This window comes from Pseudoliparis swirei, chromosome 24 (genome assembly GCF_029220125.1).
Source record: "Pseudoliparis swirei isolate HS2019 ecotype Mariana Trench chromosome 24, NWPU_hadal_v1, whole genome shotgun sequence".
NCBI classification, from domain to species: Eukaryota; Metazoa; Chordata; class Actinopteri; order Perciformes; family Liparidae; genus Pseudoliparis; species Pseudoliparis swirei.
Window position 1 is genome coordinate 1,984,653 of NC_079411.1, and position 17,961 is coordinate 2,002,613.

Genomic DNA, 17,961 nt, shown 5'->3' on the forward strand with positions numbered 1-17,961 from the left:
TCCTCATTTTAATGAAATATAATTAGATTTAATAATTTCCTCATTTTAATAAAATATGATGAGATTTACTCCCCAAGTTTAGACATTTCTATTTGCTCGGTTTTGGCGAATTCAATCCCGCAGGCCGATGTGTCGTGTTCTGGTTACACAGAGAACCGGCAATTTATTTTTATAACTTCTGTAAAGGTGATAAAACATCAAGTTTGCTCCCTTTCTACAGCCCCCCCCCCCCCCCTCAATAAACAACGAAACCGTATTTTGCTGCCTCTCTTATTTTTCATTTCGGATAATTGCCAGATAAAAACACTTTTAGTATTTTCCTGAGTGCTCTTTTATGTCCTTGAGTGTTTCCTTTGTTACGATACAACAACAAACAACAATACAATGTACTTATTTCCTTCATTGTCCCTGAAGTTTAAACAGTTAAGATAAATTAGGAAGAACAAAGAGAAAGAAGCTTAATTTAATCATCAGGACAAATAATATATATATATATATATTTGTATAAGTATTAAAACCCACATGAGAGATCACATCATAAAACACATTAATTATATTTTCAGCACGGTAACATTAATATTTAATAGTAATTTTTATGTGACACAGTGTAATTGACACACAAGTACAAGTTTGAGATGTTTTTCCACATTTTTAAACTGTTGTTTTTCTGCTTTGTCTCTAAATATAAAAACTAGTGACCCTTTATTGTGTTAATATATTTATTTATTTAGAAAGGGGGACATTTAACCAATTACATTGACTGATAACTCAATTTAAAATGTATAATTGTATAGTAGCGTATGTATATTTGTATAGTAGTATAGGTACTTTTGTATTATTTACATTAAAACATATATGCATTTGTAAGTGATAAAACCAAAACAAAATAATAGTGTATGATAATGAAAGACTGAAAAAAAGCCATTCAGCAGTACTATTACTTTTATTTTGATACTTTAAGTACAGTATGCTGATAATACTGCAGTACTTTTACTTGAGTAACATTTAGAAGGCAATACTTGTACCTGTCATAGAGTACTTTTTTTACACCACGGTATTTCTGTGTTTGTATTATTTATAAACACGTAAAGTAACTAAGTACTCATTTGCTTTATACAAATATTTCCGCATAGGACATTTATTTTGAAAAGCTTGTACGAGTCACTGTGCACGTCATCAGAAATCTCGATAAAAGCCGGTAAAATGTAAAGCTTTCTCGTCTTAATAATATCCCACGAGTGTTGATATTCAGTTATATTAATCTCCGCTTTGTTTTGCTAGTTTCTTTATTTACATTTTGTTTGTGTTTCCGTAGCAACGAGGTTTTAAACACGATGTGTTGTGAGCTAAGCTAGTTAGCTAGCCTAGTTTGTTTACATCTCTAACTTCCAGGAAGGGGAACATCTTTTCATTTTCTTCTGCTACTTAAGTGGTTAAAGATACGTGACCGACACATGTAAGTGAAGTTTATCTTAGTTTGTAACTCTGTTGTCTTCTTGTGAACAGGCATGAGAATCCCTCACCTTTCGGCGAAATTCGCCGTTTTGAAACCAAAATAGGTGACTGACGTGAATCGTGTAGATCCGAAGAGTTTTTGTTTTGGGGTAGGGGGGGGGGTCAATTGGCCGGCCGGCGTTTATGAGATTGGAGTGGGACACGGAGAAAATGTGGAGTGGTGCTTTTCGCAATAGAACATCTTTGATGGGCACGTGTCGCGTCTCGGCCAATCAGCGTCAAGATGTCTTCAGCGTTTGGTGGTTTAGGTTAGCTTGAATGTTAGCCCGCTATCTGCTGCTGTCACGCTGCACGGTGGAGCGATACTAACAAAGTACCCGTACGTTAAGAGCGATGTGATTTAGCATATTTTTAGTATCGATACTTCATTAAAAGAGCGATCAGAGCGCACGCGCTGCTCCGTGTCGAGCTGTCTGCGCACACTACGCAGCGAGTGCCGTTAAGTGGCGGAATTTTCGGCTTTAAAAATAAAAATTAAAAAAGATGCCAGAAGTGAAATGTTTAAGTTCAGTCTGTAAAGTTCTGTTACTGTAACTCTCCAGCTGCTCATCCTGATGAACTCTGTATCATCTGGTCAGATACAGACTAACAGTCTCATAGTGATAATCAATGCTATGATGGCTCCATGTAGTTTCATTAATATCTTGTAGGCTAATACTAATAATACTGCCATTTGTTAAGTGTTGAAAAAGTTGGTAAAAAGTGAACCATACAGATATTTTATTTATTACTATTATAGATAAATATACCAGGATCGTATTTATGGTACTGTTTTATGGTATTGTATCAGTATCATGATATTTATGGCAGGTATGGCATAGATTAGAACATACGTGTCAAACTCATGGCCCGCGGGCCAAATGTGGCCCGCCACGTCATTTTATGTGACGGCATTCTTGTGTCCTTAAGATTCACTTGTTGGTTCATAATTGACTGTAAAAGGGAATATTACTAAATAGTTGTGTTGTGCATACTGTGATATTCTGAACACTCAGGTTCAAACTGCAACATCTTTTCATTAAATACATTTGAGAAGTTAAAAATATCCCTCAATTTAGGTCTCAGCTTGTCATTCAGGGGTGATAGTGCATCCCAAAGCCAGACCAGTGGAGAACCACTGCCCAAACCAGTGGAGAACTACTGCCCCAGACCAGTGGAGAACCACTGCCCAGACCAGTGGAGAACCACTGCCCAGACCAGTAGAGAACCACTACCCAGACCAGTGGAGAACCACCTGTCTCAACTGTGAAAAAGCTTTTAACAAAGTTAATGTAATAATGTTTGTTTGATCTTTGATAAAGTAATGTGGGTTAAAATAAATATAATTAAATTAAATAGATGTATTGTATAATATTAAATACATTTGCATATATAGTTATACATTTATATAAGTACACCTAAATAAACAAACAAATGCAAAGACAGTTATTTAACAATATGTTCTGGAGTAGTTAGAATTATACCGTGTTAGTGACAACCGGCCCTTTGAGGGCCGCCATGAGGCGGATGTGGCCCTCGGTGAAAATGAGTTTGACACCCCTGGATTAGAAGATCGTGACAACCAGGTAGAGGCAGAACAGACTCAAGGAACAGACTCGAGGCTCAGCAGAGCACAAGACTTGAAGACTTGTTCACGCCACAAAAAAAAAGGAAGTTGGTTCATGAATGACTATATTATATACAATATTACTATTATTATAGGGCCCACTGACTTGGTGTCAGAATGGAGGAACTATAGATTATCATACAATGTCCAACATCGATGTTCGTGGAAGTCACCAGCACCCCCCCCCGCGCGCGCGCCTATCCTTCTCACCTTTTTCACCCCTGACCCGTTTTCATGCCTGTGTGAAGTCTTTCTATTCGAGTCCTCAAGACAGCTTGACTACGTCACAGAAAACAACACACTTCTAAAATAAAATAAAACATAAATGTGAAATACATCACCGTTCAAGAGTTCGTAATCTCCTTCCAGAGAGACTTGTCCAGTCAGACATGATGCATTCACTGTCTCGTCGGTTGAGGACAAACGTATCAGTGTGATGATGGGTTTGTTTTTATGATAGTTGAATGAGAGTCAGTTTATTATGTTTTCTGAAGTATTTCTGGATCCTGTTTTCTAACATCAACGCCAACATACCAAAACTATACTTATTTCAACACCAGAGCTTTAAGAATGTTTCCAAATACCACACACACATTTTGTTAATGGGAAAACAACAATGTGTGATTTTAAAAGTGAGATCATCAAAAGAACAAAAAACATGAATCAAACTGTGTGAGGACTCATAGTAACTTGTCTCTGTCGTCTCATCTTTTCTAATAACCATCTCCTCTCTCATTGTCTTTGTGCTCTCCAGGTATCCTCTAGGATGACGTCATCCAGGTGTCCTCTAGGATGACGTCGTTCCACCAGGAGGAGCCGAGATGAGGGTTTTCTCCGGGCCGGCGGAGCTGGTCGCGGGCTTCTGTCACTCGGACCGGCGCGACCCGTTCCCCGCGTGGCGCGACGGGCGCGTCGGCCCGTGCTTCAACCGCCTCGTCCTCGGAGCCTTACCTCACGCGGCCATGGCCGTCTCCAGCGCCTGGTACCTCGGCGTGGCGAGGTGGGTCCTCCTCCTGTGAGACTTTACTCTGGGAGCAGATTCCATCTTCATCCCCTGGATGCATCGAGTCTCGTCGTTATTTTGTGATGTAAATATTAGTGACTTGACGTATAATAAACATTAAGCGCTCGAAAAGGCGAAATATTGATCAGTTTTTAAAGGTAGAGATAACTTTGCATTGGAAACATGTTTTACATGTAGGTCGGATGCGATCGCCAGAGAGGAAATCTAATCCCCCCACAAAAATTCCAGAGATTTAAACATGAAAATAAATGCGATAATAATGATTATTTTCCACCTGCGTCTCAATATTTTATGTTATTAATGTTTAATATGAGGTAGAAAAGTAGAACCGGGCAGCTCGTATAGCAAAACCCTGGAATTATGCTATATTAAATCCTGCAATAATAATAATAAAATAATCTATCTTTGTGATTTTAAAATATTTTTTACTTTAAATGAGGTAATTATATATTTAATATTTTGTTCAGGAAATGAGAGACGATAACGCATGTCACTTTCCTACTAAATGACCTCTCAGATATAAAAAATATTTATAATTAAATCTATTCGTTCCACAAAACTTTGTTTTTGTGAGTTGGTAAGTTATCAATCGAGAAGATTTCATTTATTGGCCGCAGAAGTCCAGATGACTCGTGCTCTGCTCTCTCTCTAGGCGTGACCTCCTCCAGGCTCCGCCCCCGCGCGGCTGGGCGCTCCGGCAGCTCGCCGCCCTGCTGGCGGCGCTGCTCTTCGCGGCCGACGGCGGGCTGGCGAGCCTCCTGCGGCGGGCGGACTTGTACCCGGACCTCCTGGCCGACGGCTGCGCCCTCGTGGCCTGGCTGGTCCACTGCGGCGCCGCCGCGGCGCTCCGGCGCTCGTCCCTCGGGAGAGCCAGAGGACCTCCCGCGCTGCTGCTGCCGGTCCTCCTGACCGTCCCGTACCTGGTCGTCACGCTGGTGACTTACGGCGACGCCCGGCAACACCTGAGCCCGGCGGCGCGGCCCGTGGAGTTCGCTCGCTTCGTGCTCGCCGCCGCCCGCGCGCTGCCGCTCCTGGTTTACCTCCTGGCATTCGCGTTCCCCTGCGTCGGCGCCGCCGCCTACACGCGTCTCCCGGACACGGGCGACATGGTGGGCGAGGACGGCAGCGGCTGCGTCTCTCGGCTCTTCTACCTGTGGCTCACGCCGCTCCTCCTCCGAGGGCGGCGAGGGGAGCTGGACGGACCCGCCGACCTCTATCACCTCCCTCGGAAGCTTCGCACCGCCGTGGTTTGGCGATACTTCCACCAGTGCTGGGAGGCCCGGCGGCGGCGGGGGGGGCGGCGAGTAGCGGGCGCGACCTTTGGCCTCGGCCGGTCGGCAGGAACCTCCTGAGCGGCACCTGGAGCTCACGCCACCAGGAGGACCCGCTGCAGCTGGAGGGCGACGTGGGCCTGCTGGGCGTGCTGCACGCGGCGTTCGGGCGGCGCTACTTCGCCCTCGGCGTGCTGAAGGTGGCGGTGAGCATGCTGAGCTTCGCGGGCCCGCTGCTCCTCAGCAGCCTGGTGACCTTCATGGAGGACGCGGCGGCTCCGATGGGCTGGGGCGCCCGCTGCGTCCTGGGGCTCTTCGGCGCCACCCTGCTCTCCTCCCTCCTCCAGAACGTCTTCGCCTTCGAGGTCTCCAAGGTGGCGCTGGCGGCGCGCGCCGCCCTCGTGTCCGCCGTGTACGGCAAAGCGCTGCAGGTGAGCGGCTGCAGCCTGGCGGGCGCCGCGCTGGGCGAGGTACTCAACCTGATGAGCACGGACGTGGACCGCGTGGTCAACTTCTTCGGCAGCTTCCACGAGCTGTGGAGCATGCCGCTGCGCTTCGCCGTCACCCTCTACCTGCTACACCTGCAGGTGGGCGTGGCCTTCCTCGGCGGGCTGGGCGTGGCTCTGCTGCTGGTGCCGCTCAACAAGGTGCTCGCCTCCCGCATCCTGAGCAACAACCGGTGCATGCTCGGCCACAAGGACAGCCGCGTGAAGGTGATCATATTAATAATAATAATACCAATACTGTTGTTATTAATGCAGGTTGGTATTGTTGATTTTGTCATAAATTGTTAGAAAAAAACTATAATAGTTCTATTTCAACACAAATATTTCTATATATTTTAAATTTATTTAATTATTTGTTCATAGATGAATATATTTTTAAAATATATATATATTTTTCTTATATTTATTTAAATATATAGTTTCATACATTTATTTATACATAACTATATATATATATAGATTTTTAAAAATATATTTATATTGATATATAGAAATATATTTACATATACTTTAAACAATATATAGAAATATATATATATAGTTGTATACATTTATTTATACATAAATGTATATTTTTTTATTTATATTGATACATACGTTTCAGTCTTTAACATCTACATTTAAGGTATCTTATGTTTGTAATATATTCATGGTACTAATCGGTATTATAATGAGATTTATTTACATCAAAAATTTATCTGCTTTCAGCTTCAAGGTTACCAGGAGACTTTATTTATCTTCTACCATTGCTGGAGGAGGAGTGCATTTATTCCTTATTCTTATAACCCCCCTTTATATGTTTGTCTGTCTTCCCTCAGCTGATGACGGAGGTCCTCTTCGGCATCCGCGTCATCAAGTTCTACACCTGGGAGCCTCATTTCGCCCGTAAGGTCGCCGGCTGCCGCGAGCGCGAGCTGTCTCACCTCAAGGCCATCAAGTACCTGGACGCCATGTGCGTCTACACCTGGGCCGCCCTGCCCGTGGTCATCTCCATCCTCACCTTCGTCACCTACGTGCTGCTGGGCCACCAGCTGACCGCGGCCAAGGTGTGTGTGTGTGTGTGTGTGTGTAAGAGTTGAGAATTAGTTATTTATTCCTTCTGTCTTCCCAGAACCGCACTGAATGCTATCAACACTTATTAAATTATTATTACATCTTAAATTAATTCTTGATCATTATTTATATATATTTATTTATTTATACGTATATTTATATTATTATTTTAATATATTTATTTATATATTTTTAGACATTTAGACTCTCTCTCCCCCTCTCTCTCTCTGTCTCTCCCTCTTCCTCCCTCCCCCTCTCTCTGTCTCTCTCCCTCTCTCTCTCTCTCTCCCCTCTCTCTCTCTCTCTCCCTCTCTCTCTCTCTCCCTCTTCCTCCCTCCCCCTCTCTCTGTCTCTCTCCCTCTCTCTCTCTCCCTCTCTCTCTCTCCCTCCCCTCCTCTCTCTCTCTCTCTGTCTCTCCCTCCTCCTCCCCTCTCCCCTCTCTCTCTCCTCTCCTCTCTCCTCTCTCCCCCCTCTCTCTCTCTCTCCTCTCTCTCTCTCCCTCTCTGTCTCTCCTCTCTCTCCCTCCCTCTCCCTCTCTCTCTCTCTCTCTCCCTCCCTCTCTCTCTCTCTCCCTCCCTCCCCCTCTCTCTCTCTCTCCATTGGTCAACATGCATATGAGCCCTGTGTTTCCCTGAGTCCTGTGTGCCCCCTGGTGGTGGGCGTGCTCCCCTGCAGGTGTTCACCACGCTGGCCCTGGTGGGGATGCTCATCGTGCCCCTCAACGCGTTCCCCTGGGTGCTCAACGGCATCCTGGAGGCCAAAGTGTCTCTGGAGAGAATCCAGCGCTTCTTCCGACTGAAGAACCAGGACCTGCCGGCGTACTACGCCCTCGGTACGCCGCCGCCATGATTAACAAAGCACGGGCAATGAGGAAGATCTTGGGAAGGGAATATGGAGAATAAATATGAAATTAAATTAAAATCACATTTGAGATATTTAGTCAATGCTGATCTGTAAAGGAAACCACGAAGAGCATCTTTGGATGGATGGGAACAAAAACACAACGCTAGTATTGACACTTTTATTTTGAAATATTAAATAAATTCTTGATCATTATTTATATATAGATTTATACATTCATTTTTACAGATATATTTCTATATATATATATAGTTTTATACATTTATTTATATGTAAATATATATTTATATATATATTGATATATAGACATTATAGATATCTTTTCAGACATATATTTATACATAACTTTATTTTAAAATATATATATATATATATAAAATATATAGTTTAATACATTTATTTATACATAAATATATATGTTTCCTTATTTATATTGATATATATATATATTTATTTCCACATTTATTTATACATACATACAACGATATATTTATATATATACTTTAAAACATTTCTTTTTAGAAATATTTTTTCTTTTACATAAATATATTTTTAAATATTTATATTAATATATATACAAATATATATATATATATATATATATATTTAATTTATTTTATAAATGTATCTTTATCTATTTCTAAATGTGAAATGATGTATGTATTTCCGTATCCTCCCTAGTGTCCCCTGAAGACAGTGAGACGGCGGTCCTGTTGAGTCGAGGCTCGTTCTCCTGGCAGCGGCCCGACGGCGAGGAAGATGCTGCAGCAGGAAGTCTGCAGCTCCACGGCCTCACGCTGCGCGTCACCAAGGTGAGCACCCTGAGCACCGCTCCCTCTCCGGCGGGGAAGCCTTGGTGCAGCAACGTGTGGCGCTGTGGTTTCAGGGCTCCCTGGTGGCCGTGGTGGGGAAGGTCGGCTGCGGGAAGAGTTCCTTACTGGCCGCGCTCACCGGAGAACTCAACAGGTAGAACGTGCTCCCGTCACTCTGCTTCCTGTCCAGGTAGAACCTCGTATCTCCAGATGAATGTTCACGATGAACTGAAGGATGAAGGGTTTCCTTCATGTTCTAATAAGCTCCTCCCACTTCTATACATAATACACTTCTTTACAAAGCCTCTTGGAGCAGCTGGAAACAGGTTTTCACACATGATGATCTCATAGATGTGTGTGTGTGTGTGTTTCTGTGTGTGCGTGCAGGCTGAGTGGCGTTGTGTACGTGGCGGGCCGTGAGTCCGGCTTCGGCGTGGCGTCCCAGGAGCCGTGGATCCAGAATGCATCAGTGCGTGACAACATCCTGTTTGGCAGAGACTATGACTCCGCCTCCTACCAGGCGGTGGTCGAGGCCTGCGCCCTCAAGGACGACCTCAGCGTACGAATCGCTGCACACTTCTTCTTTTTTTACGACCTCCCCCTAAAATGTCACCACGTATAAACGAGCGTTTCTGCCGGCGTTGTGTTCAGGTTCTGCCGGACGGGGACCGGACCGAAGTGGGAGAGAACGGCGTGACGCTGAGCGGAGGGCAGAAGGCCCGCCTGGCGCTCGCCAGGGCCGCCTACATGGTCGCTCACGTTTTAAATATGCGAACGCGCTCATGCCGTCACCTCCCTCAGCTCGCCGTGTTTCATCCTCGCCTCCTTTCTTTTCCCTCAGGACAAAGACATCTACCTCCTGGACGACCCGCTGGCGGCCGTGGACGCCGACGTGGCCGAGCACCTCATGAAGAAGTGCGTCGTGGAGCTCCTCGGGGGGAAGACCAGAATCCTTTGCACGCACCGCGTGGAGCTGGTGGGCGGAGCCGACATGGTGGTCCTCATGGACAACGGGACCATCGTCAGAACGGGTAGGCGTCGCCGAATAACGTTGTGACATCAGGGCCTTTCGTTTATTATTATTATTATATAATTATTATATATATAATATAATTAAATATATATTATAATATTTATTAATAGATAGTTGTTATGTATAATTATTATATATAATTTATATAATCTAATATATATTATAATATCTATTAATATATAGTTGTTATGTATAATTATTATATATAATAATAAATATATATATAATAATATAACATATATTATTATGTTCATTAATATATAATTATTATATAAAATAATACATATTATTTAAAATATTTTGTTAGAAATATTATTATGGTATACTTATATATTATATTAATAATGATATATAAGTAATATATATTATATTATTATAATATTCTTTTTAAATTTACATTATTATTAATAGTTATTCTTTCGTGTGCTTTACAAATGTGTTAATGTGGAATATTTTCTTTAAAGTCAAATAAACTGGGTTCCTTTCGCCGTTTGAACAGGAACGCCGGCGGAGGTCCTCCCTCTGGTCGAGGCCGCGCCGAAAAAACGGAAGAATGACCACGACGAGAAAGAGAAAGGTTCGTTAGGCCGGAGTTATGGTTCCCTCAACATGTCCGGCCTTCATTTTCACGTCCCACTTCCTCTTGGGTTTCAACCAGATGGTGTGGAGGAGGAGCAAGAGGAGGAGGACCCGGGTTCGTCCCATGACCCGTGTGTGGAGCGTGACCCCGACCCGATGGGGGCGGAGCAGAAGCAGGCAGGCGGGTTGGCGTGGAGAGTCTACCAGACCTACTGGGTCGCTGTGGGCGGCGTGCTGGCCACCGCCATCCTGACATCGCTGCTCCTCATGCAAGGTGTGTGTGTGTATATAATATATATATATATATGTGTGTGTGTGTATAATATATATATGTGTGTGTGTATATATATATATGTATATATATATATAAATATGTGTGTGTATATATATATATATAAATATTTCTAAAAGTATATATATTTATTTATAAAAAATAATATATATAAATATTTTATGTGTGTATATATATATGTATATTTATATACATATTTTTTATTCTTATATATATCTATATTAATTTATATATATATATATCTTTATTTATTTATATATATTATATATATATAAACAAAAAAGTAAATCCACTTCCTGTGTTTCTTTTGTTTCTTGTGCTTCAGCCTCGAGGAATGCTTCTGACTGGTGGTTGTCTCACTGGGTCTCCCAGCTGAAGAACAACGGTTCCTCCAGAACCAACGGCTCCTCTCCGGGTTCCTTCAGCTCACCTCACCTGCTGCTCTTCTCACCTGGAGGGTTAATGTGAGCTGAACATACACGTTTCACTCAGTTCTGTGTGTGCAGGAGACAGATGTCACAATGTGTTTGTACCTGTAGTCTTCATGAACACCTTTCCCTGACTCCTCCCCCCCAGGTGTCCTCTCTCCTCGCTGCAGACGGCGCCCTCGAGCAACGGGAGCGGCGATGTGGAGTTCTACCTGGCGGTGTACGGCTCCGTGGCGGCGGCCAACACCGTCTTCACGGCGCTCAGAGCCTTCCTCTTCGCCTACGGGGCCGTCTGCGCCGCCAAGGCCCTCCACGACCGACTGCTGGACCGGGTCCTCAAGGTGCGTCCACCTCGAGCAGCTTCCTGTAAAAGGGTTTCCTGTAATCCTGCTTGTTTGTTTGCTTTGTGCTCACTGTTATATTATATATGTATTTCTGTATTTGTTTATATATCTTTACATATATTTTTTACTTTTTCTTCATACATATATATATATATTCAACTTTTTATTTTTACATATATATATATATTTAATTTATACATATATGTTGTACTTTTTATTCATACACATATATAAACATTTTTATTTATACATATATTCATATATTTTATGTGTTTTTTACTTTTTATTCATACACATATTTTTTTGGGTCAACCTTTTACATCTTTGTTTACATATATATATATTTATATTTATACATATATTTTGTACTTTTTATTCATACATATATATACACATATACACTACCGTTCAAAAGTTTGGGATCACTTAGAAATGACTTAATTTTTCAAAGAAAAGCACTGTTTTTTCAATAAAGATAACATTAAATTAATCAGAAATACACTCTACATTGTTAATGTGGTAAATGACTATTCTAGGTGGAAACGTCTGGTTTCTAATGAAATATCTCCATAGGTGTATAGAGGCCCATTTCCATCAACTATCACTCCAGTGTTCTAATGGTACATTGTGTTTGCTAATCGCCTTAGAAGACTAATGTCTGATTAGAAAACCCGTGCAATTATGTTAGCACAGCTGAAAACAGTTATGCTGGTGATATAAGCTATACAACTGGCCTTCCTTTGAGCTTGACGTTTGTAGAACAAAATTAATATTTCAAATATTAATCATTATTTCTAACCTTGTCAATGTCTTCACTATATTTTATATTCATTTGATAAATAAAAGTGTGATTTTTCATGGAAGACAAGAAATTGTCTGGGTGATCCCAAACTTTTGAACGGTAGTGTATATATATTTTGTATCTTTTATTTATACATATATTTTTATATATTATTTACTTTCATTCATGCACATTTTGTAAAAACGTTTAACATTTTTGTTTATACATATATGTATATATATGTATAAATAACAAAAACATATATAGATATATATATAAGCTGTAAGCCATAATCAGCAATAAATCAGAATAAAGGGCTTCATAATATTTGTGATGATTTATAATGAAGAATGCATGACATTTTTTTTTTTTTTTTTGAGAAAAAAAAAAAAATACTTCATCTTCTTCTAATTTTCTGATTTCTATGCATAGTAGGTGGATTAAAAACAATTACTTATACACACATTATATAGATGGATGTATAAATAAAAATGTTTTATATATCTATATATTTTTTATTCTTGGGGTTTCCCTAGAAAAAAAGTTAAACTGTGACGTATGTGATGTCTGAATTAAAAGTACAATTATAAATCTATAAAAAGAAGCATCCTAACCCCCCCCCCCCCCTCAGGCCACAGTCTCCTTCTTCGACACCACCCCGATGGGCCGCATCCTCAACCGCTTCTCCTCGGACCTGTACGCCGTGGACGACAGCCTGCCCTTCACCCTGAACATCCTGCTGGCCAACGCCGTCGGCCTGCTGGGCACGCTGGTGGTGATTGGCTACGCGCTCCCCTGGGTGCTGCTGCTGCTGCTGCCGCTGGCGCTGCTCTACCACCGCACGCAGCGCTTCTACCGCCACACGTCCCGCGAGCTGAAGCGCCTGTGCAGCGTCACCCTGTCGCCCATCTACTCGCACTTCTCCGAGACGCTGACCGGGCTCGGCACCATCCGGGCCAGCGGCCACTCGGCCAGGTGAGTTAAACAAAAATATATTATAATAATTGTAAAGATAATTAACTCCCATTGTATTTCTGTCCCGCAGTTTTGTTGCAAATAATATATGTTTTCTATTCGGGTAAATGTACCTCAAACTTTAGACTGGCATTAATTAATTAGCTCTTATATACTTTTATTCCATCTGTATATTTAATATCGCTATCTTTCTTACTGTTTTTTTATTTTTATTTTGTATTACTGCAATTTCCCAACGGAGGGACTAATAAAGGAATATTTTATCATATCTTAATCTTTATGGGCATTTGATAGTTGTTTTTTAATTGTTTAAAATATGAGTTTCCTTTTTATTATTCTAAACAATGAGGTGAGGTTCCAGCTTCTTATTCTGTCTCCTTGCATGTATTGTTATCTCGACTGTTGAGTACTCATTCATCAAAATTATTCTCTTTGTTCTTGTAAAATTACAAATACAGAACTTTTTATTGAAAAAAATCAAATGTGATTCTGATCTACGAGCCAAATGTTTCCCACTCGTGTAAATCACACACGTTCCCTGATCCGAGCAAAACTATTGAAAATCCACCGCACACTGCAAAAAAAACTACATAAGAAAGGTCCCGATGCTCACTGTTTTCAATAACTACAAGCATCAATAATCAACGGGCAAAAAATGTTTGACCCCAAAAGTGTCTGTGATTCAGTGTCTGAGTGGGTGGATCTTTATTGGCATGTTCCATCAATAAATTTCTAGAATCTCCACATTTTAGAGACATCAAATCCCCGAAAGATCTCCTCTAATCCCTCTCCTTTGTTGTTGTTGTTGTTGTTGTTGTCGTCGTCGTCTCAGGTTCCAGGAGGAGCTCGCCCGGCGTCTGGAGCAGAACCAGCGCTGCCTCTTCCTGAGCAACGCCGCCATGCAGTGGCTGAGCATCCGCCTGCAGCTGATCGGCGTCGCCGTGGTGACCGGCCTCGGGGCGCTCGCTGTCGTCCAGCACCGGTACGGCACCGTCGACCCCGGTGAGTCCGCCGCCGTGCAGCCGGTCGTGTGCGATGTGGGTCGCCGTGGGTGACGTGTGTGTTGCTGGCTGCAGGGCTGGTGGGCCTGGCCCTGTCCTACGGCCTCTCCGTCACGGACCTGCTGTGCGGCCTCGTGTTCAGCTTCACGCAGACGGAGATGCAGCTGGTGAGCGTGGAGCGGACCGAGGAGTACGCCACGGACCTCGCCACCGAGCCGCAGGGCGCCGGCGCCCAGGTGAGGCTCTGAGAGAACTGAAATCATAACCACACACTGGCCGGGTCGTTCATGCCAAAGTCTGTGAAGATTAGTTTATTTTCACAATGTTAAAAGGTTTGAATGAGAATGTTTTTACTGCTTATGTCATAAAAATAACTTTAATTAATACTTTGACGGACAACAGAGACAATAAAACGACAATAAATGCAAACTGAGGTCAAATTTAAACCTCTCGGCTCCCCGTTCTCCCGCTTCCCGCTCTCCGCTTCAACCTCTCTGCTTCCCGCTCTCCGCTTCCCGCTATCCTTTTTCCCGCACTCCCTTTTCCCACTCTTCCTTTTACAACTCTCCTTTTTCCCGCTTCCCGCTCTCTGCTTCCCGCTCTCTGCTTCCCACACTCCCTTTTCCCGCACTCCCTTTTCCCGCTCTCTCTCCAGCTGCCGCCGGCATGGCCGGCTCAGGGCGGCCTGGAGTTCCGCGGCGTGGTTCTGGCCTACCGGGCCGGCCTCCCCAACGCCCTGGACGGGGTCAGCCTGGCGGTGCGACCCGGGGAGAAGGTGGGCGTCGTGGGACGCACCGGCTCCGGAAAGTCCACCCTATTCCTGGCCCTGTTTCGTATGGTGGAGCTGAACCAGGGCCAGATTCTCCTGGACGGGCTGGACATCAGCACTGTGGGCCTGGCTCAGCTCAGGTACGGGGAGCGGAGGGATCCACGGATCTTTGCCAAACATCTGGTCTCAAGTTCACTTTTGAAAGTGACAAAATATAATGTTTGTTTTCAGTTTCACATTATTTTAATTGATTTAGTGAGTATTTTATTGGTATTTTTAGTATTTTAATTGATTTAATTAGTATTTTATTTTATTTTAAATAATTGATTTAATTTGTATTTAATCGTTTGTATTTTAATTGATTTAATTTGTATTTTATTTTTATTTGTTGTCTTTTAATTGATTTAATTTGTATTTTAATTGATAAAAATGGCTTCGAGTTTTATTCTGACTGGCTTTAAAAAATAAACTTTTCGTTTTCAACCTTCTCAAACTGAAGGGGAAGCCTGTATGACACATGATGCAGAAAACATGAAGCTCACACAAACTTACGTGGTTGACAACGTACCGTAGAGATGTAAGAGTCTGAGAGGTTAACATGACCACCATTAGATGATCGCTGTAACTAATTGCCTTGTTTTTATTCAAGTTTAATCTAGTTTAATCCAGACTTTCACGCTGCTGTTCGGTCTGACACCTTTCTGTGTGTGTGTGTGCGCGGTGCTGTCTGCAGGTCCAGGTTGGCCATCATCCCTCAGGACCCCTTCCTGTTCAGCGGCTCCGTCAGGGAGAACCTGGACCCGTGCGGCCGCCACCCGGACCGGCAGCTGCTGGACGTCGTGGCCCAGTGCCACCTCGGCCCGGTGGTGGACCGGATGGGTGAGAGGCTCGTGGGGGGGGCGATGCTCGTTAACATCAGGTGTCTCCACTTTGAGTTGAGCCTCCTGACTCACTGTCCTTGTGTTCCTCCGCCCTTCATCATTCCTGTGCGGCCGCACCCAGGACGGGCGTCTCAGGACACTCGATTAAGTCGCATTAGATCAGGTTCTAAGTGCAATCTACCTTCGTCCTCCTCTTCATCGCTCATTTACACGTAGAGGGGAGGAGACGGCTCCAAATGTTGAGTTTGGGATGCAGGAGGAATCGGCCTCAACGGACTTTGAATGAGACTTTTAAAAAAACATACAAACACGAACTTCGACTGCAGCGGATGCCACATTTTGTATTTGTGTGTGTATATATTTGTGTGTGTGTGTGTGTGTGTCAGGCGGTCTGGATGCTGAGGTCGGGGAAAGAGGAAAGTTCTTCTCGGTGGGCCAGCGCCAGCTGCTGTGTCTGGCCAGAGCTCTGCTGACCGAGGCCAAGGTGAGACCTCACGCTCCAGAGGATTATGTGTTCTCTCTTTTACGCCACGCGTCTTTTAAAACTTTAAGCGATAATTCAGACATTTGAACGGATACATTAAGGCACAGGTGTCAAACACAAGGCCTGCAGGCCGAATGCGGCCCATTGCGTCATTTTATGCGGCCCCTGACGGCTTGAAAGACACACGATCACCTTTTACATCCTGTGCTTTTATTTTGAAGGTTTCAAATTAAATGGATTTGTGGTATAATATTAGAGAAATGCTCTTGTGTACAATATTTATACTCTCGAATAAACAATCAAATGCAAAGAGTTATTCAACAATATGTCCGGGAGTAGTACATACAACGCTTCAGGTACACCGGCCCTTTAAGAGGCGGCCGTGATGCTGCTGTGGCCCACGGTGAAGCTGAGTTTGTCGCCCCTGCATTAAGGGATTAGAATTTGATATCGAGCCCCACCCACTTCTTTGTATTTTTACTGCCTGCCTGTTTTAAAAGTGGACGGGACTGCGAAAAAAAAATCACACTCTGCTCATTGAGGAGTGATTGACATCGTGTTCCTCGTTGCGCAAATATCGAAAAAAACAAAATCAACACGGCCCGTGGAAGTAAATGTTTGTTCCCCCCCCTCACGTAGGTCCTGTGTATCGACGAGGCGACAGCCAGCGTGGATCAGAAGACGGACAAACTGCTGCAGCGGACCATCAGAGAGAGGTTTCAGGACCGCACCGTCCTCACCATCGCACACAGGTGACTCTCAAAAGCAACGGAGCGCTCAGTGTTCCTCCGTTAAACCGGCTGAATTTAAACCGTTTTCAATCTCCAGGATCAACACCGTCATGGACTGCGACCGGGTGCTGGTGATGCATGCTGGGAAGGTGGCGGAGTTCGACACGCCGGCCGCGCTCTACCCAAACGAGCCGCTCCGCCTCCCGCCGGCCGGCCGGTAGGAGATGGAGAGCGAGGCGGCGGGAATAAAAACGATTTATTTTTATATTTTGATCCCCGGGAGAAAAAGTTCCACTGAGAACTCGCTGACTTATGAAAAAACTCTTCTGTGGGAGCAGGGAAACGGGGAATGCCTTGCTCAAGGGTTCTGTTTCACCTGAAGTGAGGATGTCGGTTTACTGGATATCTTTCCTACTTTATGCTGACATTTAGTTTCTTTTAATTGATGTTTGAAAAAAAACTGTACTGCAATATTTTCAGAAATCATCCTAATAATTGAATTGTTTTTTTTTAGAGTAAATGTTAGTTTGGGAGATCCGGCTGTATTCCATACGTTTGTTCCTGGTGTTCCTCAGGGAAGCTGTTTAGGTCCTCTGCTGTTTGTGTTATTTTGGGATATCTTCCAGACTGTAATGTTTATTTCTGCTCCTGTACGCAGACGATGAACAATTCTGTTTCTTTTGAGACGATCGATACAGATACAAACCTTCTAATCGTCTGGCAGTCAATAAATGCATCAGTTATGGTTTCTTATATTCACATTGTTAAGAAAATAAAGGATTTCATTGGCAATACCATGGCATTTTTTGGAACGGTTTTCATTTAATGTGAATTAAGAAAAGTTAATCATTATTAGCATATTATTATGAAATAAGATCACAAGGTCAGAGGTTTTTTGATGAATTGTCTGGTCAATTTTCGAACCCCAGTGTTATTTCTGTCTTACTACAACTCGTATTAATACAAAACCGAAGAAGTCATGTTTTAGAGAACTCATTCTTTACCTTCGGTCATA

The 17,961-nt window shown here is 43.2% G+C and overlaps 1 protein-coding gene across 1 annotated transcript; it reads left to right on the forward strand.

Annotated features, from left to right (window-relative positions):
* The first annotated feature begins 1,211 nt into the window (after window positions 1-1,211).
* abcc10 (ATP-binding cassette, sub-family C (CFTR/MRP), member 10) lies at window positions 1,212-17,740 on the forward strand. Its single transcript, XM_056408370.1, is given in 23 exon segments — window positions 1,212-1,456; window positions 3,876-4,121; window positions 4,798-5,431; window positions 5,434-6,129; window positions 6,741-6,968; window positions 7,651-7,807; window positions 8,518-8,648; window positions 8,723-8,802; window positions 9,036-9,207; window positions 9,300-9,398; window positions 9,490-9,679; window positions 10,181-10,258; window positions 10,340-10,534; window positions 10,878-11,016; window positions 11,129-11,321; window positions 12,737-13,080; window positions 13,913-14,082; window positions 14,157-14,317; window positions 14,737-14,990; window positions 15,584-15,729; window positions 16,118-16,215; window positions 16,855-16,967; window positions 17,044-17,740. Coding segments are annotated over 22 exon segments (4,581 nt in total). The 5' UTR covers window positions 1,212-1,456; window positions 3,876-3,942; the 3' UTR covers window positions 17,168-17,740.
* The last annotated feature ends 221 nt before the right edge of the window (window positions 17,741-17,961 follow it).